This window comes from Halichoerus grypus, chromosome 3 (genome assembly GCF_964656455.1).
Source record: "Halichoerus grypus chromosome 3, mHalGry1.hap1.1, whole genome shotgun sequence".
NCBI classification, from domain to species: Eukaryota; Metazoa; Chordata; class Mammalia; order Carnivora; family Phocidae; genus Halichoerus; species Halichoerus grypus.
The window spans coordinates 132241156-132264262 of NC_135714.1; the positions used below are offsets into that span (position 1 = coordinate 132241156).

The window sequence follows — 23107 nt, forward strand, 5'->3', positions numbered from 1 at the left end:
CAGCTCACTGCTGTTACCAAGGAAAACTATTAATTTTCATGTACTACATCCATCTTGTATGGACTCATCTTACAGGGCTCTTTCATTCGTGTCAACACTTTTTCTGTTGCTTGATTTATATGCCTTATCTACAAGTCATTATTATTTGATTTTCTTTATTTCTTATTTTTTCTTATCCCATTAGTTCAATTAGTTCCCAGAACCACACTGAATTTTTAAAAATGAGTGCAGACATCCTCTTATTATTACTGACTTTAATTATTCCTGTGCCTGACTCTATGCTCTACCGTGAAGAATGATTTAGTGCTTCTTTTCCTAATAATTATTCTGCAAGAAATTATTGACATATATCCCCCATTCTTTCTTTCAGAAGTCTGGCCTGACATTTTTCTTGAATTCTGTCAAATGATCTTTCTGCATATAATTAGCATGATGATGTTGTTTATCTTAATTATTTGCAATAAAATACTGCCTATCACTTAACCACTGTTACATTGCTGAAAGTGGAATCATGCGAGGTCAAAGTCTTATTTTTTCCTATTTCTTTTTTTTTTTAAGATTTTATTTATTTATTTGACAGAGAGAGACACAGCCAGAGAAGGAACATAAGCAGGGGGAGCGGGAGAGGGAGAAGCAGGCTTTCCGCTGAGCAGGGAGCCTGAGGCGGGGCTCGATCCCAGGACTCGGATCATGACCTGAGCTGAAGGCTGATGCTCAACGACTGAGCCACCCAGGTGCCCCCCTATTTCTTTACAGCCAAATAATCTGAAGTTTCCACATACCTTGCTTCCTTTACAATAGGGCTCAAGATTTCACTGACACTGTGATAGTCTGGCCTTTGACTCTGGATATGTGGGCAAGACGTGAGTCCCCACAGACTACAGGGAATGGCTGCCATAGCTTTTGCTATCCCTGAGGTAAGAGGCGTGGTGAAGCTCCCAGCACTTTCATGCTTCTTTTAACTCTGACTGGTCCTCATTTTTGGTGGGGATCTATTTTTCAAAACCTTCTCATGATAAATGGTGTCTTATTAAAATTATTTTGTCCAGGTTAACAGAAACCACTTTTTAAAAGTTTATTTATTTAAGTAATCTCTACACCCAGCGTGGGGCTCAAACTCATGACCCCGAGATCAAGAGTCACATGCTCTTCTGACTGAGCTAGCCAGGCCCACCTAATAGAAACCAAGTTGATCAAGTTTGTGCCTATTGTATGTGCCCAGATGAAAACGATCGGCTTCTGGGTCTGAGCCCACTGCAGTCTCAAAGAATTTCTCAGTATACCCTAGACGACGTTCTCCAGTTTCAGGTGCCAGGCCAACCCTGTTAAAAGGTCAAGCCCTTTTTCATCTCCCAGAGTCCAAAGGTAGCAGAAGCCTACATTTAATTCCCGTCCAGCTTATCTAGGGACAACATAAGCCCAGGTTCATCTATCCATTCCCCACTTGTCCAACTGCTTAAATAGTCTCCATCCTTCAAAGTACAGTCCAAGACTGAGTTCCTTCACAAAAATTGCCCTTCTGCAACACACTATCCTCCCCCTCCTGGAGCATTAGTGGGATATAACATCCATTTAACACTTCATTTTATGATTCTGGTGGAAAGAAATCTCTTATATTCTTATTCAGTCCTTATATAAACATTTAATATTTTGTTCCCTGATTATAATTCAGCTAGGAGAGTAGATACCACACACTGTAATTTTGGTATCTTCTACAACACCTATTAGGTGTGTATGAACTAAAAAAAAAAAAAAAAGTTCAACAAATACACAAGTATCCTCAAATCAGTAATTTTCTCTCCTCCTAAAATCTCCCAGATCTCCAAATCCTTAAAGACTTTGCTAATTTATAAGAATCCAAGTAACAGATATTATCTACAAATATGCACTTCCTTGACTTCAAAGTAAATTTAGACAGATGATGGATAGAAAAATGGATGGTAGATGAATAGGTAGATACATAGATAGATTAAAGAATATATGTGTTAAGCGCTGAATAGCTGGAAAGGTATATGGACTGAGGCCATTGCTAGAACCAATGCTACTTTTGGCTAACAAAGAATGCTGTCAGTTCAGGAGAAACATAAATATTTGCTTTCCCTAAAGTGACCTTTAAATCAATGGAAAGTCAACACCTCTGGGAATTAATGAGAAATTATAAGACAGTGTCATTTCCTAGCAAGAGAAATGGAACAGAGATTTAAAACAAAACAAAAACCAACCCTGGGCTCTCACACTGGCTCCTGTTAATCACGCTTTGAGCCCACTAGGCTGATTCTGTAACTGTAAAATGGGAATATTAGTCCAGCTTACTTCTCAAAAGTCTTGAGGGATCATATGCAATCACAGACAAGACAGCTCTGTGTAAAACATAAACAGGCAAGGCATCATTAACATAAGACTATGACTTTATCAGATCCACTTCTCTTCTTTAGCCTAAAGTTAAGTCCAGTAATCATGTGTCTTTCAATATTTTTCTCTTGTGAACAATGCATACACACTTCTCACACACACAGGCACATTGATGGCATAAATTCTTAGAACTAGAATTTCTGGGTTAAAATTTGTGATTTTAAGAAGTATTGCTAAGGGGCGCCTGGGTGGCTCAGTCGTTAAGCGTCTGCCTTCGGCTCAGGTCATGATCCCAGGGTCCTGGGATCGAGCCCCGCATCGGGCTCCTTGCTCTGCGGGAAGCCTGCTTCTCCCTCTCCCACTCCCCCTGCTCGTGTTCCTTCTCTCTGTCAAATAAATAAAATCTTTAAAAAAAAGAAAAAAAAAAAAAAGAAGTATTGCTAATACTTACAAAGTTCTCACCAATGCATTTTCTGGACCAGCGCAATAGAAAATGATTTCCTACACCACCTCTACATATATCACCACTTTTTATTTTTAACTTTCACATTCTTATTGGTGAAAACTGTAGCTTTTATTGTCGTTTTAAATTTGGGTTTAAGTACAACTGAGCATCTTATGTTAGGCTACCTTAATCATCCACGTAATTATCATTTGCATTTGGGTCTATTTCTGGACCCTACTCCATTCCATTGATCATACCATATTCGTTCCTTCCCTCCCTTTTTCTGCTTTCAGGATTATCTTGGGTGTTGCTGCTTTTATAATTTTCTACAAAAACTAAGAGTCAGCTAGTCCAGTTCTAAAAAAAAAAAAAAAAAATACAATAGTTAATTTTATTGGGACTGAGTTAATTTAATAGATTTTAAAGGGAAATGACACCATCAAGTTTCTAACCCAGGACTGTAACATGCTTTTCATTTAACCAAGGCTTCTTTTCTATTCCTAAAGGAGGATTTTGAAAGTTTCTTCATACAGGACTTGCACACTTCTTAATTTTATTCCAAGTCTTTTGGCCATTTTATACGAGTTTTTTTTTTTTTTTTTTTTTCCAGATCCTACTGCTTATTGATTTCTGAGTATCAGTTCTGGACCAAGCCCTTACTGAATATACTATTGTTAATAGTCTTTCAATTCTTTTAAATTTTCCACATGTATAACCAAATTATCTGCCAACAGTGATGTTATTTCCTTGCTTTCTAATTATTATACCTCTACATCTTCTAAAAGACTTCCAGAAAAGTTAGAAAAGTCCAGAAGCCTTCTTTAAAAAGCTAGACACTGAAGTGCACACCCGTCTTGTTTCTGACATTAATAGGAATATCCCTAGTATTTCCCAATCAACAACTTATTGTAGGGTAGAGTAGTTGTATTTAATCAAGTTTTAAAAATATCCATCTGCTCCTGTGGTAATAGGTTTTGTTTTTATTTAATGAAGCATGGATTTCAAATTATATTGAAACGCCCCTTTACCATCTATGAAGATGCTTTTTCTCCTCATATAAACCAATATGGTGAATTATATTACTTCCTAGTAATGAAACTTCCTTGCACTTTTAAACTTCACTTAGATGAGTGATGCTTCTTTGCCAATTTTCCCACCAATATTCACAAGCAAGATGAAATTATTTCATTTGTGCATCATTGGACTTGGATATTTTTATATACTCATTTTAAAACATATAAAAGCTTTATCTGGATCCTATAAAAATTTACAGTGCATTGAAATTAGAATTCCACTTTGAAATTTAATGCACTTAAGTGGTATGTGCTGATGGTAGTGGTACGGGTTAATTCCTCTATGAACTATTTCATCTATGATACTTAACCTATTTTTCTGTATCTTCTGGAATCTGCCATATATTTTTCTTTAAAATTAACCACTTTATTTTGCTTTTTAAATATAATGGCATGGAATTGGACATAATTGTCTCCCCCCCCCTTTTGTTTTTGTTAGGGTATTGATTCTTGTATTTAATTGGCTTAGTTTCTTTTTGCACCAAAAAAAAAAAAAAAAAAAAAAAATCACCATTCAGGCTTACTTACTCTGTATCTTCATTTTCTTTTTTATTACATTAATTTATTTCCTATCAACTCCTTCATACTACTTAAATTTCTTCCATTTCTCTAAGAACAATGTTGAACACATTTGACTATTTTTGGACTAGAGTCCCTTGAAAGAATCAGAAGTGAGGAACATAGGAAGTTATGAAAACTGAGGGAGTTTGGCTATGAAAGGGAATAGAGAAGTGCATACTTAGAAGCGAACATTAGGTCTAAGTGACACTGTACATTTGGAATTGTTTTTAGGTGGGTAGAGTTCATCTTTTTGCAACAGGAGGCAGATGGCATGGACTGTCCAAAATGTGTACGCGGTCACTGTTAATGGCCCACTTGAGGTATGTGGTCATAAATCAAAAATGAGTCCAGTTAGCACAGCTGTTCTCCTCTGGTAACATTCTACAGCTTGGGTATACATAAGACAGGCACAGTAGGAGACTCGGGCTTGTCTTGGGTTGGGGTTCTGTCAAGTAGGTTTAAAAAAAAGAAAAAAGAGTGCATGCATGAAATTCTGCCTAAAATTCCATGGGGTTCATGAACATGTGGTAGATGCAGTTTTTGCAAGATAATCCAAGACCATAATACAAAACAGCACGAAGCAGGGAAATGGGTTTCTTAAATGCTACTCAGAATTTGATACTTGTGTATCAACAAACAACAGCTGAAGCTTTGCTAGGCAGGATAAAAAAAGCGATCTTTCTCACCTCCTTGTACTAGCAATAATTTCTTGTTGGCCTTTGGGGATGGGACCCTATTCACCTCTATTTTTCTCCTGTTGGAAGGTATATGAGAATCTCTCAGGGATGCAAGTGTAGTGGATTTCTTTATTTAAGCTTACAAAATACATGCTTATAGAAAATTAAAACATTATAGAAATATATAAAGCCAATCATGAAAGTTCTCCCACAATTTTACTCCCTCACAAAGCCACTGGTAACAATGTGGTATTACTATTCCATTATTTTTTATAGCATTAACAAGTTATTCTACAAAAAATGCTTCCACAACTTGTTTTTTTTACCTAAGAGTAAAGTTTGGACGTCTTATTATTAGTCCAGACATTCCTCACTCTTAATGGATAGAAATAAATTGCATGAAGGTACCATAATCTATTAAACCATCCCTTATTGATAGGACATTTGAGCCAGTTTTAATAATTAAAGAACAAAGGTGCAGTAAACTTGCTTGTGTACACTTGTCAGATTATTCCTATTAGGCAGTTTCCTAATCTTTTTAATGAAGAATTAGCCAAATGGTTTGAGCATTTTCAATATATTCTGAAAAACCCCCCTCTTAAAGGTTATAAACTTATACTCCCACCTACAGCATGCAAGATGGGATACTGGTATACTTTAGAAATGCTTATTCAAAATTATGGTGCAATTTTTTTATTTTGAAAAAAAAAATCTGTATCAATTGTTCTTGTCACTGTGTTTTCTAACTACAGAAAGTGCAGTTGGACACATTTTGTTGACTGACGGGGTATCAGGATCCTAAGAGCAGGGTTTCGAAAACTCGTATTTACCACAAGGAATAGGTATCAGCAACTTAAATAACACTTTTCCAGAAAGTCTTCAAAAAGGCTGCAGCCCTTGCTTGCCACAGCTGCAAATACCTCCACTGGTATCTCATTAATTCCTCCAGGTTTTGATACCTATATTGGTATCCTACTGCTTGGGGAATAAATCCAAACTCCAAATGAGCTTTCTCCACCACCAACCAGCTGTACTCGTTACTCAACTGCAGCAGACAATTCTTTGCTCCTAGAACACATCCCAATTTCACAGGTCTGGTTTCATTCACTGTTATGCCTCATCCTAGGTATTGATACCAGTTTCCCTCTCTGCCCTCTCAAGGCTCAGCTCAAATACCCCGGACTCTGTGAAGTCTTCCACAGTGCTCTCTGGAAAAAAGCGATGGTCTTTTCCTCTGTGATACTCTGGCTATTTGCCTTCATTTCTATTACAGCATTTCTATAATAAGCTACTAGGGTCTTGGAGGACATACATCTTATACTTGGCTATCTCCTGAACAGTATCCAGTGCAGAACTTTGTAGAACATGCACTCAAAAACTGTTTGTGGAATAAACATACATAAGTAAAACTTCAAATCCTTTAATCCCCAATTATTAGTCACAGATACTAGTTCTTAAAGGACTAAAACAAAAACAAAACCCCCCCAAAAAATGCAACTGCTCCCCTTGAAACAAGTCCTTATTATAGTAAGCAGTTTTGTAAGTTTTTTTTAAAAAGGTGTCTTTTAATAAAACTGTCAATTCTATCTTTAGAATAGTCATGTTCAACAAACCTACATATGCTTGATATCTGCATCTTACTTCCTAGGATCTCTATTTATTTTGGAAATAATAACACAGAGGGGCAGTTTATTGTAAAGTATGAAGCAGGAATCATTTAAGCATGTGAGTTTCTGCTTTATATTCCTAGCCAGAGCACAAAATGACTGGATATCCTCATCAATACCACGCTTTTTAAAAAAAAAAAAAAAAAAAGAAAAGGGAGCCACCATGAAGATAATGCCATATTAAAATCTCTTTCTCTTGATAATTTCTGGCTTCCAGCTGACTGGATGAGTTTCTTCTGTCTGGAAATAGAAAATTAAAGAAGTTAAAACAAAGTATTATTAATTTGCTTTATATTAATAACTCTCTTCCTAACAAAAATAGGCATCTATTCTAAATTACATTGGTTGGCATTACATATTTAGCAGTTCTTTAACAATTTTAGGAATAGCTGACAAACTTTTGACATCATCTGAACCTAATAAAGGATGAATGGGTTCACTACAAATTCAGTTCATGGTTTTTCAACTCTAATAAAATTGCTATTTAGGTACTCTAGTAATACCAAAGCTTATGATTTTAAAGTTAATTTGCATAGGAATTTATTTGTTTGTGGTTATTCTTGATGTAAGATTTTCCCAATAATTATAGTAAGGATAAAATTAAAACAGTCTATGGATTCGCTGGCATCAATGAAACCAATACAGAAATCTATGAGCAGACATTATTCGAGATGACAAATACTTAAATACTATAAAGATTATTTTCCCTTCTGATAATTTTTTAAATTTTTTTTATGTTATGTTAATCACCATACATTACATCATTAGTTTTTGATGTAGTGTTCCATGATTCATTGTTTGCGTGTAACACCCAGTGCTCCATTCAGTGTGTGCCCTCTTTAATACCCATCACCAGGCTAACCCATCCCCCACTCCCCTCCCCTCCCCTCTAGAACCCTAAGTTTGTTTCTCAGAGTCCATAGTCTCTCATGGTTTGTCTCCCCCTCCGATTTCCCCCCCTTCATTTTTCCCTTCCTGCTATCTTTTTTTTTTTTTAACATATAACGTATTATTTGTTTCAGAGGTACAGGTCTGTGATTCAACAGTCTTACACAATTCACAGCGCTCACCATAGCACATACCCTCCCCAATGTCTATCACCCAGCCACCCCATCCCTCCCACCCCCCACCACTCCAGCAACCCTCAGTTTGTTTCCTGAGATTAAGAATTACTTTAAAATGAGAAAGCACTTGCAAAATTGGTATGGTTGATTTATTTTACTTCAAAATGTATGTGAAATAGAAAACTTACCGCTGTATCATCCTCTTTATACACTTTAATGGTTTTATCAGCTTCAGCTGTTAGTAACCGACTTTCAGACTGATCAAAAGCACAAGCAAATATTCCTGATTCACTGTCCAAAGATCCAGGCTGCACAGCTGCATGAACTCTCTGGAAATTGTAGCCAGTTCTCCAGTCCCAAAGATGCATAGTGCCATTGTCAGCTTAAAGGAAAAAATCTAATTAAACGTGGTAGCCTTTCAACAATTCAGCTTGGCAAACATTTAAGCACCATCCATGAGTCAAGCACCATGACCATAAAGACTAAAGTTGTAAGACACAGGCACTCAAGCTTCTCTTAATATTGGTTTGTCTACTTTCATTTGTGCCTAATTCAGAATTTATTATAGAGCTCAAAAAGCACCACAAAATGCTATCTAGTTCTGGAATACACAACCAAAATTTAGGCAATTCTCAGCATGAATACATTAGATTTATCATGTGGGAACTCAAAGAAGACTAAACCATGAAATATGCTACATGTATTACAAACACACATGAACACACATAGGAACATCCAAATACACATTAATCAGGCAAGTTGTGCTGTAATACTTAGGTGGGATGGCTTAGAAATTTTACAAATGTTTACTCATTTACAAAAAGAAAAAATGACTAAAACACATTTATTATTAAAATCTTATTTTACCTCCAGAAACAAGCACTCCATCAGAATTCACTGTCAACGTGTTAATAATAGCATTATGACCAGAAAGATTTTGAATAAAACTTCCATCAGGGAATTTCCACTGTTTTATATTATCTGGAGAGCCAGATGCAAATGTATAACTGAAATAAGATGAAAAAGAATTCGTGATTAAGTAAACCAAGTTAAATAAAATGGTGAATTCAAAAAAGCTTTTTATGGTTGTATTCTACACATGTACTTATGGATCTACAGAGTTGTAGCAAAATATTATTGTCGTACCAAGAGGTAAAAATACAAAGACATTTGTTCCAAGTCAAATCTCAAATCAGATCTTCAAATTATTTTAAATATATTTTAAGTCCTAGATTAATGTTTCTCATTTCCCCAATGCTCTCCACTGAGCTAAAGCCACAAATGTACAAACCCCTAAACTCAGATTAAGGACAAGGGGTTATGAAACTATCCTGAACAGAGCAAGAGAGGGAGAGATGGGGCTATAGGAAGAAAGGAAAAAAAGGAAAGAAACAGAGGGCAAGAGGAAGAGAGAGAAAAAGGAAGTTAACGAGGGGCGCCTGGGTGGCTCAGTTGTTAAGTGTCTGCCTTCGGCTTGGGTCATGGTCCCAGGGTCCTGGGATCGAGCCCCACATTGGGCTCCCTCTGCTCAGTGGGGAGCCTGCTTCTCCCTCTCCCACTCCCCCTACTTGTGCTCTCTCTCTCTCGATGTTGTCTCTGTCAAATAAATAAAATCTTAAAAAAAAAAAAAAAGGAAGTGAACGAGAGGAAGAAAGGGAGTGAGGAAGACAGAAAAATGGAGGAAGAAGGAAATAATGGATAAGGGGGAGAGGGAGGACAGAAAAAAAAATCAATGTGACCAGAAAAGGGTCAGGGTGATGTGATTTAACTAACAGGTTGTGATCTTATGCCCCACTTCTATGGACACCCTGATTATAATGTTCAGGGTTCCTACTATTTTTTTCTATGTATACTACTTCCTCTTTAAGAATTAAACTATTCTATGTAGATCTCAGTATCCAATAACATTTCTGTCAAACACTAAATCCATCTTCTATTAGCCTCTACTTTGACACGCAGCTCTTAGCCATATTGTCTCATCTGCTATCATTTTTCACCTTGTGGAAAATTTTCCTCATCATACATAGGTCATGAAGCAAAATACTACATAGGAAAAAAATGAAAGAAATGCACGTTCGTAAGTGGCACAGGCCTGGAAATGACAATGGCTAAACGACTACCAAAGTAGCACTAATGTTAGTATTTCCATACTTACTCTAGAAATGGAAGAAAAAAGAGAAGCTAATTAATACACTTACTGTCTTGGATGTAAAACCACAGCCCTGACTGATTTTTTGTGATTTGTTAATGTGACTCTTGTTTTTCCAGCCACCAAGTCCCATAATCGTATTGTAGTATCATGGCTTCCTATAATGAAAACACATATCCACAAAATGCAGATCAGGAAAAATAATGCAAAAATCAAACATAAAAATTATGAATCAGTCTTCCATAGACACATACATACTAAATGAAAAGTCATACTAACTCCTGGCTCATTACTTTACAGCTCCAAACTTTTAGGTTGGTTTTAAATTTAACGCTAAAAAAATGCAGTAAATGCTTGAAGCACTGTCAACTGAACAGCTAGAACAAATGCAATTAACAAATACAGCAAATACATGATATTACCCCTCATGGAGGGGAAGGAAAAAAAACAAACGATTTTTAATTAACAAAATGCATCAAATGAAGAAATTATTTTCTACTCGTAAGGTCTATTATTAATCTTAACATTAGCAAAACAAGACTCAAACCAGCTCTAAAGGTTATTGGTCTCTGGGTATTTTGTCTTTTGGCTTCAGTTTCCTAGACAGTAATTCTGATACTATGAAACAATGTCTGAATCTATCTAACAGCACCATTTTCTAGTCAGACATTACATGATATTGGGTATGATATATTCTATGATACATAGAGTATGAGATAAAAACAATCAAATGAAATGTTACCATAGTAAATTTCAAATGCGCACAGAAACAATGTACCTCTGCAACAAAGCCAGAGTCACCGGTGAATATGAAAAGTGTAGTAAAATCATGATGCATTCTGATCAAATACACTGTAAACTTAGAAAGTATCAATCATACCAGTAATAATCTGTGGTTCTGCAGCTTGACACCTCACCGTAGCAACTGCATTTGTATGTCCGGATAATGTATGTACACTGGCTTTAGTTCTCACATCCCAAATCTATAAAAACACGAGGGACATATTGTCAGAGAGAACAGGTATTCATATCTCAGGCAGGTAACTGCACCAATTCAAAGCTGCGAATTTACCAGACAACTGTGCCTGAATAGAATGAAAAATCGTTTCAAAGAAAGATAATGATCTGTAAGCCAGATGGGGAATGTAGATAGGAGGCAGCTAACAGGAAAAAAAAAAACCTGAAAGATCAGGGTGCTGAAAGTATAAGAATGGGTATAATGAGACTACTGAAGGAAATAGCTAACAGAAACTGTTGCAGTGATGGAATGGAACGTGTGAGTGTCCCATTTCAGAGGCAGGGCATTCCCAATAATAAACATGATGAGGCCAGAGAACTGAAAATGAAAGTGGAAAAACATACGAGTCAAGAAACTGAGGGACAGGGCTATTGCTGGTCAAGGCAACTATCTTGAATTCTCTAACAAATAACATATGACTCCATGACCAAATATGCATAGTGTAAGATGCAATATATTTACAGAGAAACACAAAGCTCTATTCCATTTACCCGTGCAGTTGAATCACGACTACAGGTTACCAGCACATCAATTGTTGGGTGCAAATCCAAACCATACACGGCACTTAGATGTCCATGATAGTGCCTTATAACCTAAAAATAAAGCAGAAAAGTTAAAATCTCTATCATTATAAAGGAAAACGGTGGTTCATAATGTTTTAAACCCTTAACTCCAAGCTTACCTTATTATATTCAAGATCCCAGCATTTGACTTGTTTGTCTTCTCCACAGGAGAACAGGTAAGGGCTCCGCGTACTTACTATCACACCACGCACTGTACTAATGTGCCCAGTTAATGACAGTTTTAATTTGCCACTAGCCAAGTCCCAGATCTGCAATCAAAGAATATTTAATTTTCCTTCTTAATTATCCCAAAGCAAATATTTAGATTCTTAATGTTAAATTTAAATATTCAAAAAGTGAAAGTTATAAACATATAAAACTTTAAAAATTTGCAAAATAATCTCCCACCAATCTCCTCCCTTGTTAAGCAGGGGAAAAAAGAATTAAAAAACATGTTGAAACTGGGAAAATATTTGCAATAAATGACAAAATCTTAACATATAAAAGGATATCACAGATAAAGTATGAATACTATATTAACTTAGGCAAAGATGGCAACAACTTAGAAAAAAAACAAAAAAACAAAACCCTACAGAAACAACCTAAATGTCCATTAAAGGATGAATGGATAGAAAAAATGTGGTGTCTATATATATTTATGTATACACACACAATGGACTATCATTCAGCCATGAAAAAGAATGGAATCTTGCCATTTACAACAATATGGGTGAACCTCAAGTGCATTATGCTGTGGGAAGTAAGTCAGACCAAGAAAGACAAATACTATGTGATTTCACTGATAAGTGAACTCTAAAAACAAACAAAAAAAACCCAAGCTCACAGATACAGAGAACAGATCAATGGTTGCCAGAGGTGGGGGTGGGGAGTGGGTGAAATGGGTAAAGAGTCAAAGGTACAAACTTCCAGTTACAAAATAAGTAAGTCATGGGGATATAATGTTCAGCATGGCAATTATAGTAATACTGCACTGCATATCTAAAAGTTGTTGAGAGTAGATCTTAAAATTCTCACTACAAGGAAAAAAAATTCTGTAACTACGTATGGTGACATGTTAACTAGATTTGTTGTGGTGATTTCACAACATATACAAATATTGTATCATTATGTTGTACACCTAAAACTAATATTGTATACCAATTATACCTCAATAAAAAAATATATACATGTTGAAAAAACCTAAGAACAGCTTTATTAGGTATCAAAAAGTTCAACCCCACTAGAAATTTTTTATGGACAGTTTTTAAAAGATTAGATAACCATTTCTGCTTAACACGTTAGTAGATATTTTTAAAGATACACAATCAGTGTGTTGAAAAGGATCCTCTCATACACTGCAAATTATCAATTCACCCATTTTGGAAAATAATTTGTACTTTGGGTGTCAACTTCAAAAATGTTTGACCCATTAATTCCATTTCTGGGAATCTGTCATAACAAAATAATTTAAAATACAGCAAAAAGCTTTAGGCACAAAATTACAGCATTGTGATAGTGAAAATCAAGAAACTGAAAACTTCGATGTCTAACAATAGGAAGATTACAAAATATCTAAATGATATATCATGAAACCATTTAAAAAAAGTTCATTTTTTCACAATATGCCTCTGATATATTAAGTGGAAAAAAAGCAGAGTACAAAACTACATATCAATCATGATTTTTTATTTATGTATTTTTTTAATATTTGAGAGAGAGTGTGTGCGCACAGGGGAGGGGTGGGTGGAGCAAAGGGAGGAAAGAGTCTCAAGCAGATTCGTGCTGAGTAAGGAGCCGGAGATCAGGACCTAAGCTGAAACCAAGAGTCGGTTGCTTAGCTGACTGAGTCACCCAGGTGCCCCATCATGATTTTTTTAAATATATACATTTATACACACAGGAAAAAAGCTCAGACGGAAATGTAATGACACATACGCACAGAAATAAATACTAAAAAGAAATTCGTTCAAATTATCTGAGTGTTGGATTATGTATGGGTTTGTGTTCTTTTATACTTTTCTGTATTTTCCACATTTTTTATATATAAGCATGCTTGAATTCTGCAATCAGAGGAGAAAAAAACTTAAATATCAAGGAATTAGTGGTAGGTAGTCAGTATGTACTATTGGGAAAAACCTGTTATTTAAATACCACTTTCCAAACATATTTATTTGGAACAACGAACTGATAAAGATAGTAAGTTTTACTCCATACTCAGGTCTAAGAAATCAGAGGAACTCCAACAGCAACTCCCACCTAGGAAAATAAGATTAAATTTACGTAGCAAATAAAAAGTCGTAATTTTTTTTTCTTCCTCCTTCCTATTACCTTTATAGTTCTGTCAGCAGATCCAGTTACAAACCACTGATTCCCAGGTTCTACAGCAATACAGCGAACCCAGCCAAGATGCCCACTGATCACCTGTATAAAACAAAAGGAAGAATGGGCAGACTCATTACATATAAGTTAGAGTTTATTCAATTTCAATTTATGACACAGAAGTCAAGTTTATCCTCCTCATATCTTCAAATACATTTATAAAATTATTTGACAATTAGATTTTAGAATTACAAATATTACCTTCAATCAGTAAATAGATACACACAAACTATGATATAGCTATACAATGGAATACTACTCAGCAATAAAGAGGAATATATTAATACATGCAACGACCTGGAGGATTCTCAAAGGCATTAAGCTGAAGGAAGTCAGTCTCAAAAGGTACATACTGTGTAATCCCATTATATAACAAAATTGAAAAAAACACAACTATAGTATGGAAAACAGCTGAACAGTTGCCAGGGGTACGGAAAGGTATGACTATAAAATAATAGCACAGGAGTGCTTTTTGAGTTGATGGAACTTCTATATACTGATTGTGGCAGTGACTACCCAAAGTTCTACATCTATTAAAACTTATTAGGTCTGTACACCAAAAGAAAGTCTATTTTAGTGTATAACTAGAGAACTAAAATTCAACATACGTGTAGCTATGGTTTCCCTACCATATACATTTCATTTTAGATCTGGTACATTTTGAATTATTTTAATTTAATACAATTGAAAAGATAATCAATAGCGCCAAAAAAATATCGTTACATGTTGTTCTTCCTCCTGGCCTTCAGATTAAGTACTTCAAACACTTAGAAAATTTATTTCATCCATTCTCCACGTTTTAATAGGTTTCTGTCAACGTTTTATACTGTATCCTATAGTGTGTATATATATATATATATATATATATATATATATATGCAGTATGGTAGTATACTATAATATGGTATAATAGTATATATATATGTATGCATATAGTATATATATACACATGTATATATATATATATATATACATACACACACACATGCATATATGCACATGGTTTTTACTTAAGTCTCCTTCCTAAGATGTCTTTTAAGATTGTGCCTAAAACCCTTCCCCCATCCCATCTCAGATCAGTTCTCATATTCACTCCTTTTCGTCCTTATTCTATTCCTGAGCTCTCGGTAAGTGGAAAGCAATCATCATTCCTGCAGTGGAATAACATACAGATTCACTCACCCTGTAGAGTTTCCATGGTGGGTGCCACTGGGGTTTTGGCATCGTAGGGGCTTTTTTAGCCATCAGTGCAGAGTTCTTGGCATTGCCAGCCTCCATGACAGCCTAGATAGAGAACAGATTACATTATCATTAAAGACATCACACCTAACATGTCATGTTCATTCAAAAAAGAAAAATTCAGAAAGGAGATTTGTTTTTTCCTTAATTGAAGAGGAAAAGCCAAAATAGTTGCATAAATAGAAAATGATGTCATAACTGAGACTTCTAGTCAGAACTGTATTTTCCGTATGTTAATTTTAATTTTAAAAATCAATTAAAAAAATCTCAGAGGCAGAACATTAGAGTTAAGAGCACATACCACTGTGCGTGGGTTCATGAACGCCGCTCTGCTAATTACTAGCTAACTGGCTTTAGGTAAAAATTATATAACCTCTGTGCCTGCTTTGTAAAATGGAAAGAACAGTGCCTACCTCAGACAGTTACTGTGAAAATAGTGTTACTACTCTGTAAATGCTCAATGTAAGCTCCTATTATTATTTGAGTAATTGTAAGTGGATTAATGTCATTGCCTTTCATTGTTGTATTTTAACATTATCACTTAATAGCAAAAAGAGAAACTTTCTTCCAAAAAATATTTAGTATTTTATTTTTTAAATTTAAATTCAATTAATTAACATATAGTTTTAGTTTCAGAGGTAGGGTTCAGTGATTTATCAGTCTTATATAACACCCAGTGCTCATTACATCATGTGCCCTCCTTAATGCCCATCACCCAGTTACCCAATCCCCCCACGCCCCTCCCGCAACCCTCAGTTAAGAGTCTCTTATGGTTTGCCTCCCTCTGATTGCATTTTGTTTTATTTTTCCCTCCCTTCCTCTATGCTCCTCTCTCTTATTTCTTGAATTCCACATATGAGTGAAATCAGAGGATTACTGTCTTTCTCTGACTTATTTCGCTCAGCATGATACACTCTAGTTCCATCCACGTCATTGCAAATGGCAAGATATCATTTTTTTGATGGCTGAGTAATATTCTATTGTATTTATACCACTCTTCTTTATCCATTCATCTGTTGATGGACATCTGGGCTCTTTCCATAGTTTGGCTATTGTGGACATTGCTGCTATAAACACTGGGGTGCAGGTGCCCCTTCGGATCACTACATTTGTATCTTTCAGGTATATACCTAGTAGTGCAATTGCTGGGTCATAGGGCAGCTCTATTTTTAACTTTTTGAGGAACCTCCATACTGTTTTTCAGCTTGCATTCTCACCAACAGTGTAAGAGGGTTCCCCTTTCTCTACATCCTTGCCAACGTCTGTTGTTTCCTGCCTGACTTGTTAATTTTAGCCATTCTGACTGGTGTGAAGTCGTATCTCATTGTGGTTTTGATTTGTATTTCCCTGATGCCGAGTGATGTTGAGAATTTTTTCATATGTCCATTGGCCATCTGTATGTCTTCTTTGGAGAAATGTCCATTCATGTCTTCTGCCCATTTCTTGACTGGATTATTTATTTTTTGGGTGTTGATTTGATAAGTTCTTTATAGATTTTGGATACTAGCCCTTTATCAGATAAAACTTCCATAAATATCTTCTCCCATCCTGTAGATTGTCTTTTTGGTTTTGTCAACTGTTTCCTTTGCTGTGAAAACCCTTTTTATCTTAATGAAATCCCAATAGCTCATTTTTGCCTGTTTCCCTTGCCTTTGGAGAAGTTTAAGTAATATTTTAAAAGGTATTCCAGCTGATATACCATCTACTATGGTGAGCATCCATCCATCCACCCCAAAAATACTTAAGTCCGTAAGTTCCTACCATCAAGAAGCTTATATTACCTCCTCCTTAGGAGACAGAAAGCCTGGGCAGAGATCTATGAATGGAGGCAAAAGAAGAAATGTGGTGGGAAGACCACAAATTCATTCATTTAGCCTGCAGTTACTCAAGTGACAGCATGATAAAATAAACTAGATATTTTCAGTTATTCTTTTTGTTAATTACTTTCACCAGTTAACATTAGCTGCCATTTACTTACAAATAGATAAACTTCCGTATTTCTAAATGTTCATTTATAAGATACTACTTCTACAGCCTACGAATATTACATTACTAACAGTACTCAACTCAAACTGTGTAAACCAACTTAGAGTTTAAAAAAAGAGAGATTTTCATATCTAACACATACTAATACAAGTTTCACAATAGCATTCCTTGTATTTTTAATAGTGGACAATAAAACATCACACTACCCATACCAAAATACATATTAGATACAATGTGCAACAGACACAGAATTTAGAATTTTAAATTCTAAAAAATATGCAAAATCACTAGCAACTTAAATTTTAGGGCTATAAAACATTAACTGGCTCAGTCAGCTGCTATTTACTTAAACGACAAGCAAGGAGATTTTTCATTTATTTAACATTTAACCTCAGACTCTTGGAATAAAGGGAAATAAGGCAACGAGCTCCAAAAGATGGAAACCTGCAGCGCGAACGGACACAGAGAAACTTACTGAAGTCATCCCTGCAGGCTGTGAACGGTCAGAAGCTCCTGGATGTCGGTATTCACCTCCAGTAGGTGCACTACGATTTGCATCAACCCTGAGGCAAAGGAAGTATCACATTCTAAGTAATTAATTGTCTCCAGTCATGTGTTGTGCAGAACCAACTCTTTAAATTTTTGTAAGCAATGATAAAGGAAAATGTCACGTAACACATAATTATAAAGAAATCTTAAAAATGAGAAAAAAATGTAAACAACCAATTATGCTTTCAAAATCTCTGTAATTATACCTGGTCTGAGAAGAAGGTAATGCCACAGCTAAGGATTGTGCGGCTGATTCACTTGGCATTCTTTGGATCTTAGTATCTGCTGTCAAAGCAACCCCTGTTTAAAAAAATAAATAAATCAATTCCTTCTAGTAGCTATCTTTGATTTCATTTACATGGGTTTAAAATAAAATACTGGAAGAAAACATGTGATTATCTCCAGGTGGTAATATTACAAAAATTTCTCTTATGTTTTGTCTTTTATTTCTAACTTTTTTATAATAAATATAACTTAAAACCACATAACTCAAACTTGACTTAATCACAAGTAGCTTGGTCTTAACATACCCAAGATAGTAAAGTTAAATTTCTATTATCTCGGAACAATACCATAAGCAGTTCCCAAATGTTTTCAAGAATGAATGTAAATTACTAAGCAAGAGGCACCAATTTACCTGTACTTTCAACATGGTAAATCCTATCTTCTAAAATTACTAGAACCTAGATATACTAAGCTTTTTGTCCTCCACCCCATTATACTAGCCACTCCATTTATGTGCCAACTGTCTATACACACAGACATCTAGTAGACATTTCTATCATACCTGCTTCTATACTAACACTTCTATCGCTTTTGTAAGTTTAGTGATAATAACATGTCTGTTTAAACCTCCATATAAGCATGGTTTAGCCTGGAGCACTCTTACTAAGTCTGAATTCCTAGCATAGCACCTGAAAAAATGTAGGTGCTTAAGAATGTTTGCTGAATGAATGCGTATGAAACTGAGTATTAATTAACTACCATCTAAAAAGCTATGCCTGGATGCCTGGCTACTGAGCTTGTCTTGCATTTTACAGGCAATTAGAATCATATTATTGGTTCATTCATGGAAATGTCTGTAAGATATTTTCAGTATGTAATAGCTCACTTACCAGGTCCTGGTGGATATGGATGTGTACCTGTCACCAAATATTCAACTTCTTGTCCTTAAAAAAGGAAGAGGAATCATCATCAATGGCAAATTTATCATATATATATATATACACATATATATATATATAAATCTCTTTTAATGAGTATTAAATTACCAACTGAATTTCCCAAATTTTCCCAACTAAACCCAAACCTCAGAACCAAGATATATTGATTTTTGTTTTGACTTCTGAGGACCATGTACACAGCTATTTCCTTGACCATTTACTAATATGATGTCAAAAAAGCTGTATAATTGTAATGGTGTGTACAGAGATCATCCTATCAAGTAACAACCCACTCTCTGGTTTTTCTTCCAAGCAAATGATTTCTCTGTGGAATCTTAAGATTATCTTTATTCACTGCAGTGTCAGTGCTTAATATCACTTTTCTGAATGGTAGCCAAAATAGATGGTCTTTTCATGGATTAGAAATTTTTCTTTTAGTCTCCACTGTGACCTTCTCTATATCCTAAGAATTTCTGCCATTATTATTCTACCCCTTTTTTTTATTTCCTCTAAGAAAAAATCCACCAACCAATAATCTCAAATCACACTCCAATGAGAAAATCAACACTTCCGCTATAATACCGGTATAGTTGTTCAATAGGTTACGGCTCTAATCAGTCCTTTTGGGACAGGCACTAAAACATTTCATTTTTCCATTTTTAAAATATTAAAGTCCTGACATTTCTGATAACACATACTTACCTTGATTGGCAGGATACTGTTTATGACCATATGAATCCGATGCATTCTGAGGACATTTCTCTTTAAAATTTTCTTTTGAAGTAGGCATGTGCAACACAGGACCATACTCATTACGCAGCTTGATTGCCATTTTCCGTTTGTGACTATTTAAAAATTATGAACATAAGAATGTGTCTTTGAGTGCTTTAAATATATTAGCCAATGGAAATATATTCATAGATAGCCAAGAAACACAAGTACTTAAAAAGCTTAGGTTTGCCTAATCATGTAGAAAAAATTCTATGAAGTTTTTAAAGTTAAATAGTATTTTAAAAAGCTCGAAACTTCCAAGTGCATTTCCACACTTTTGTTCACAATCCACCACATAGCATCCATTAAGTCTAAGTAACATTTTAGTTTGTTAACCAATAAATATAAAACCTTTCATGATAAATTATCCAGGGTCTGACTTAAAAATATATAGAAACTAATATATCCTTTTAAAAACCTCAAAGTCAATATACTTTCCTTCAAATGTGTAAATATAAAAGTATAGTAAAAGCTTCTATCATAACCCTTACTGGATGTATCTAAAAAGATTAATTAGAACTAACCAAAGTACTTAATTAGTCCAGTATTTTTAAAAGAAATGCACTTATTATATTAATTTTAAGAACAGCTCACTTTATAAATTAAATATAGACGCTTGTCTTAGGAATTAAGTAGATTTTAAAAGGGTAAAGGACAAAGAAGGAACACTGCACATAATGCAATCCCAGACTGGAGCTGGAGATGTAGAACCAAAAATATGCCACCACTCAAAAATCTTCATCATACTAACGAGAAAAGATGGGAGTAGAGGTACTGGCCAGGTACAATTTCAGCTCAGCAAGGCTCTGAGAGCAGCGGGAAGCTGAAAGCACATACAAAGTGATTGATTATAAAATATAACACCTAAAAGGGACTCTCCTAATTACTGGGTATTTATAAATGCAATTAATTAATGGGTTTTTTACTGTGAAAGACAAGGCCAAAAAAAAGTTAAATCAGCTTAAATCATGCCCAAACACCATTCATTACTGAACAGATATCCTATGTTAGTACCACTCACTAATCTTTAAAGGTCCCCCTCTCCCTGCTCTCTTCCCCCAACATCAGAAGCTTAAATATTCTAGCAACTGAAAAGGAACAATACCTACCTCTCTTCATCCAAAGGCACAGGTTTTCCATTATCAGCTACAAACATGTCATGGGTTCTCTTCAATGACCTGAACACAAGTGTGTGCACAGAATGTTTCTGTACCTCCTAGAAAGAAAGAATATAATCACATACCTAGCTACAAATTACACATACCATAACCTAAATTAAAGTCAAATTAGTTATACACTTTACATGTTTAAATATGTAAAAAGCTTTGTACCACTCACCACAGCTATTTGTAGCAAGCTATAGGAGTCAAGTTCAGAGAAGAAGAGGAAACTCCTCATTGGCCAGAGTCCCAGGTATACCAATTAGTGATGCCTGAGCTTAGTCATTTATTCAACAAATATTTACTGAGCTCCTACCATGTGTCTGGGAGGTACTGTCTTAGAAGCTAACAAAAGAATGATGAAAAGGCAGCCATGGTCCCAGTTCTCAAGAGAAAACAAAAATAAGCAACACATTTTGATAAGTGCTATGAAGGAAACAAGCAAGGGGCTGGGGCAGAGAAAAAACTTAAGATAGTTATGAGAGACCTTTCTGAGGTGTTAGTTAAGCAGAGAGTTAGCCTTATGCAGAATAGAGGTAAGAACAATCCAGGCAGAGAGAAAATGCCATGTACACAGGAGTTTGGTAACTGCAATGATGGCGGGAGCTGCAAAAGAATTGTGTATGTTCGTAGGAAGGTGGACTGTGATGCTGAGATGAGGTTCCAAGGGTAGACAAAAGTCCAGACCAAGTTAAGGATTTTTTTTTTTTTTTAGGATCACTGCAATAGTCTATCCTTTTGCTCTAAAAAATCGGGCCAATAAAGGATTTTAAGCAGAAAAAAAAATGAACAACCTACATTTTTAAACAGATCAATTTACGGGGGCGGGGAGGGGGAGTGAAACAAAAATGGAAGCAAGAACACCAGCAGGGAGCAAATGCACTTGCCCGGAGGAAAGATGATGTTGGTCTGAATTAAGGTGAAGACAGTGGATATGGACAAGAATCAAGAAATATTTCTGAGATAAGACGGACAAGGCTGGCTAACAGAACAGCTGATGCAAAACTTCAAAATGGCAGGTTTTCCTGGGGAAGAGCTGAAGGAAGGCACAAAGTTAACACCAGAGAGGACTGCCAGTCTTTTAGGACACACAACCACTGACACTACTCTGCAGACGGTGAATTCCAGGGGTCCAGAAGCACTGCCTCCGGGGGCACTGCCGAGCTCAAGAGTCAAATAAGAACTGTAGAAATTCTCTCAGGCTTCTCGCCCCCGGGGGTAACCTCCAGCGAGTGCTCCCATCCGGCCTCCCTCTATCCCTGAAAACCTTAACAAGAGACTACCGGCCTCGGCCAGAGAGCCTCCCTTCGCAAGCCTCTACCTTCCTCAAACTCCAAACACCCTCGTTCCCCCACGCCAGCCGCCAAAAACATTCCAGATGCGAACGACCCCTCAGCGCTCGAGTACCACTTTACCTCCACCATGATGCTGCCGTGTAACGCGCCGCTCCACGAGACAAGAAACGCTAGTCAGCAACACAGAAACCGCCGCCACAACTGTGCAGTCCCTTCCGGAATCGAGTGCCCTGGCGCCGGATGTAACGCAATCCGCGCACGCGTACTGGTCGTCCGACGGCCTTCTGGGATCGAGGGGCGGGCCTTTTTCTTCGGGGGCGTGGCCTCGGCCCTGCGGTAGGAGGCTCTTACCACCTCGGACCTTAGGGTCTTTTACGGATCTCCGAGGAAGTCTTGAAATAACGTTTTCTGCCTTATTGTCAGACTGAAACAGTTTGGTTTAGGGATGTGGTTGTTTGCGCTGTGTTTCCCGAAATTAATCCTTTTTTTTTTTTTCAGCGAACCTAAGGAATCAGTGAGTGCTAGGGAGGGTCTGGTGAGAGCGAATCCCGGTCAGCCCTAAAACTCTTCAATCGTCCTGTCCTCTGGTGCTCACCGCTGTGATTTACGTCGCCTGCTTCCACTACTTGGCTAAACTTGGCTGGAAGCATTTTGACGCCTTTGTAGCCTTAGCTCCTAAAGGCAATTCCACTTATACTGTCCAGTTAACACTTGTTGAAGGAATATTGTAGAATAGTTTCAATTTGAGAAAGTTTGCAAAGATTTTTTGTTTTAGCATTATATGGCAAAACCCCAAATTTATTTTATGCTGCATAGATTTTTTTTTTTAATCCCTCAAAACTGCATAATTTTTGGCCACCTCCTACTTGTCTGCTAGTTAATGTGGCGTCAACAATGCCAGGGTACAGCTTTTCAAAAGCTGGTGGAAGACACAACTGAAGACTTGAGCCATTTTTATTTATACACATCCTGGTGCCAAAGTATCGGTATTTTATC

At 36.2% G+C, this 23107-nt stretch overlaps 1 protein-coding gene across 2 annotated transcripts; it reads right to left on the reverse strand.

Moving 5' to 3' along the window:
* Nucleotides 1-5217: 5217 nt before the first annotated feature.
* Nucleotides 5218-22367, reverse strand: PLRG1 (pleiotropic regulator 1). 2 transcript variants are annotated; one of them, XM_036086977.2, is made up of 15 exons: nucleotides 22232-22367; nucleotides 20766-20872; nucleotides 19588-19730; nucleotides 18838-18891; nucleotides 17929-18022; nucleotides 17649-17736; nucleotides 15131-15232; nucleotides 13898-13990; nucleotides 11689-11838; nucleotides 11498-11599; nucleotides 10869-10971; nucleotides 10038-10146; nucleotides 8707-8846; nucleotides 8028-8221; nucleotides 5218-7015 (listed from the first exon to the last, which is right to left on the reverse strand). In XM_036086977.2, exons 1-15 carry the CDS (start codon nucleotides 22238-22240, stop codon nucleotides 6956-6958), a joined length of 1548 nt encoding a protein of 515 aa, XP_035942870.1. In that variant the 5' UTR covers nucleotides 22241-22367; the 3' UTR covers nucleotides 5218-6955. The 2 variants fall into 2 exon arrangements, with proteins under 2 accessions (XP_035942870.1, XP_077925465.1); XM_078069339.1 differs by lacking the exon at nucleotides 22232-22367 and adding an exon at nucleotides 20408-20479 and having other exon boundaries at nucleotides 20766-20833.
* Between the last annotated feature and the right edge of the window lie 740 nt (nucleotides 22368-23107).

What these genes read in the sequence shown, in the direction of transcription:
- PLRG1 (XM_036086977.2), bottom strand. An exon ending in CTGCTGACAGAACTATAAAG is followed by an intron (nt 11,839 to 13,897) that starts GTAATAGGAAGG and finishes CTTTGATTGCAG; the next exon opens with ATCTGGGACTTGGCTAGTGG. An exon ending in TGGAGTGCTTGTTTCTGGAG is followed by an intron (nt 8,222 to 8,706) that starts GTAAAATAAGAT and finishes TTTTCCTTTAAG; the next exon opens with CTGACAATGGCACTATGCAT.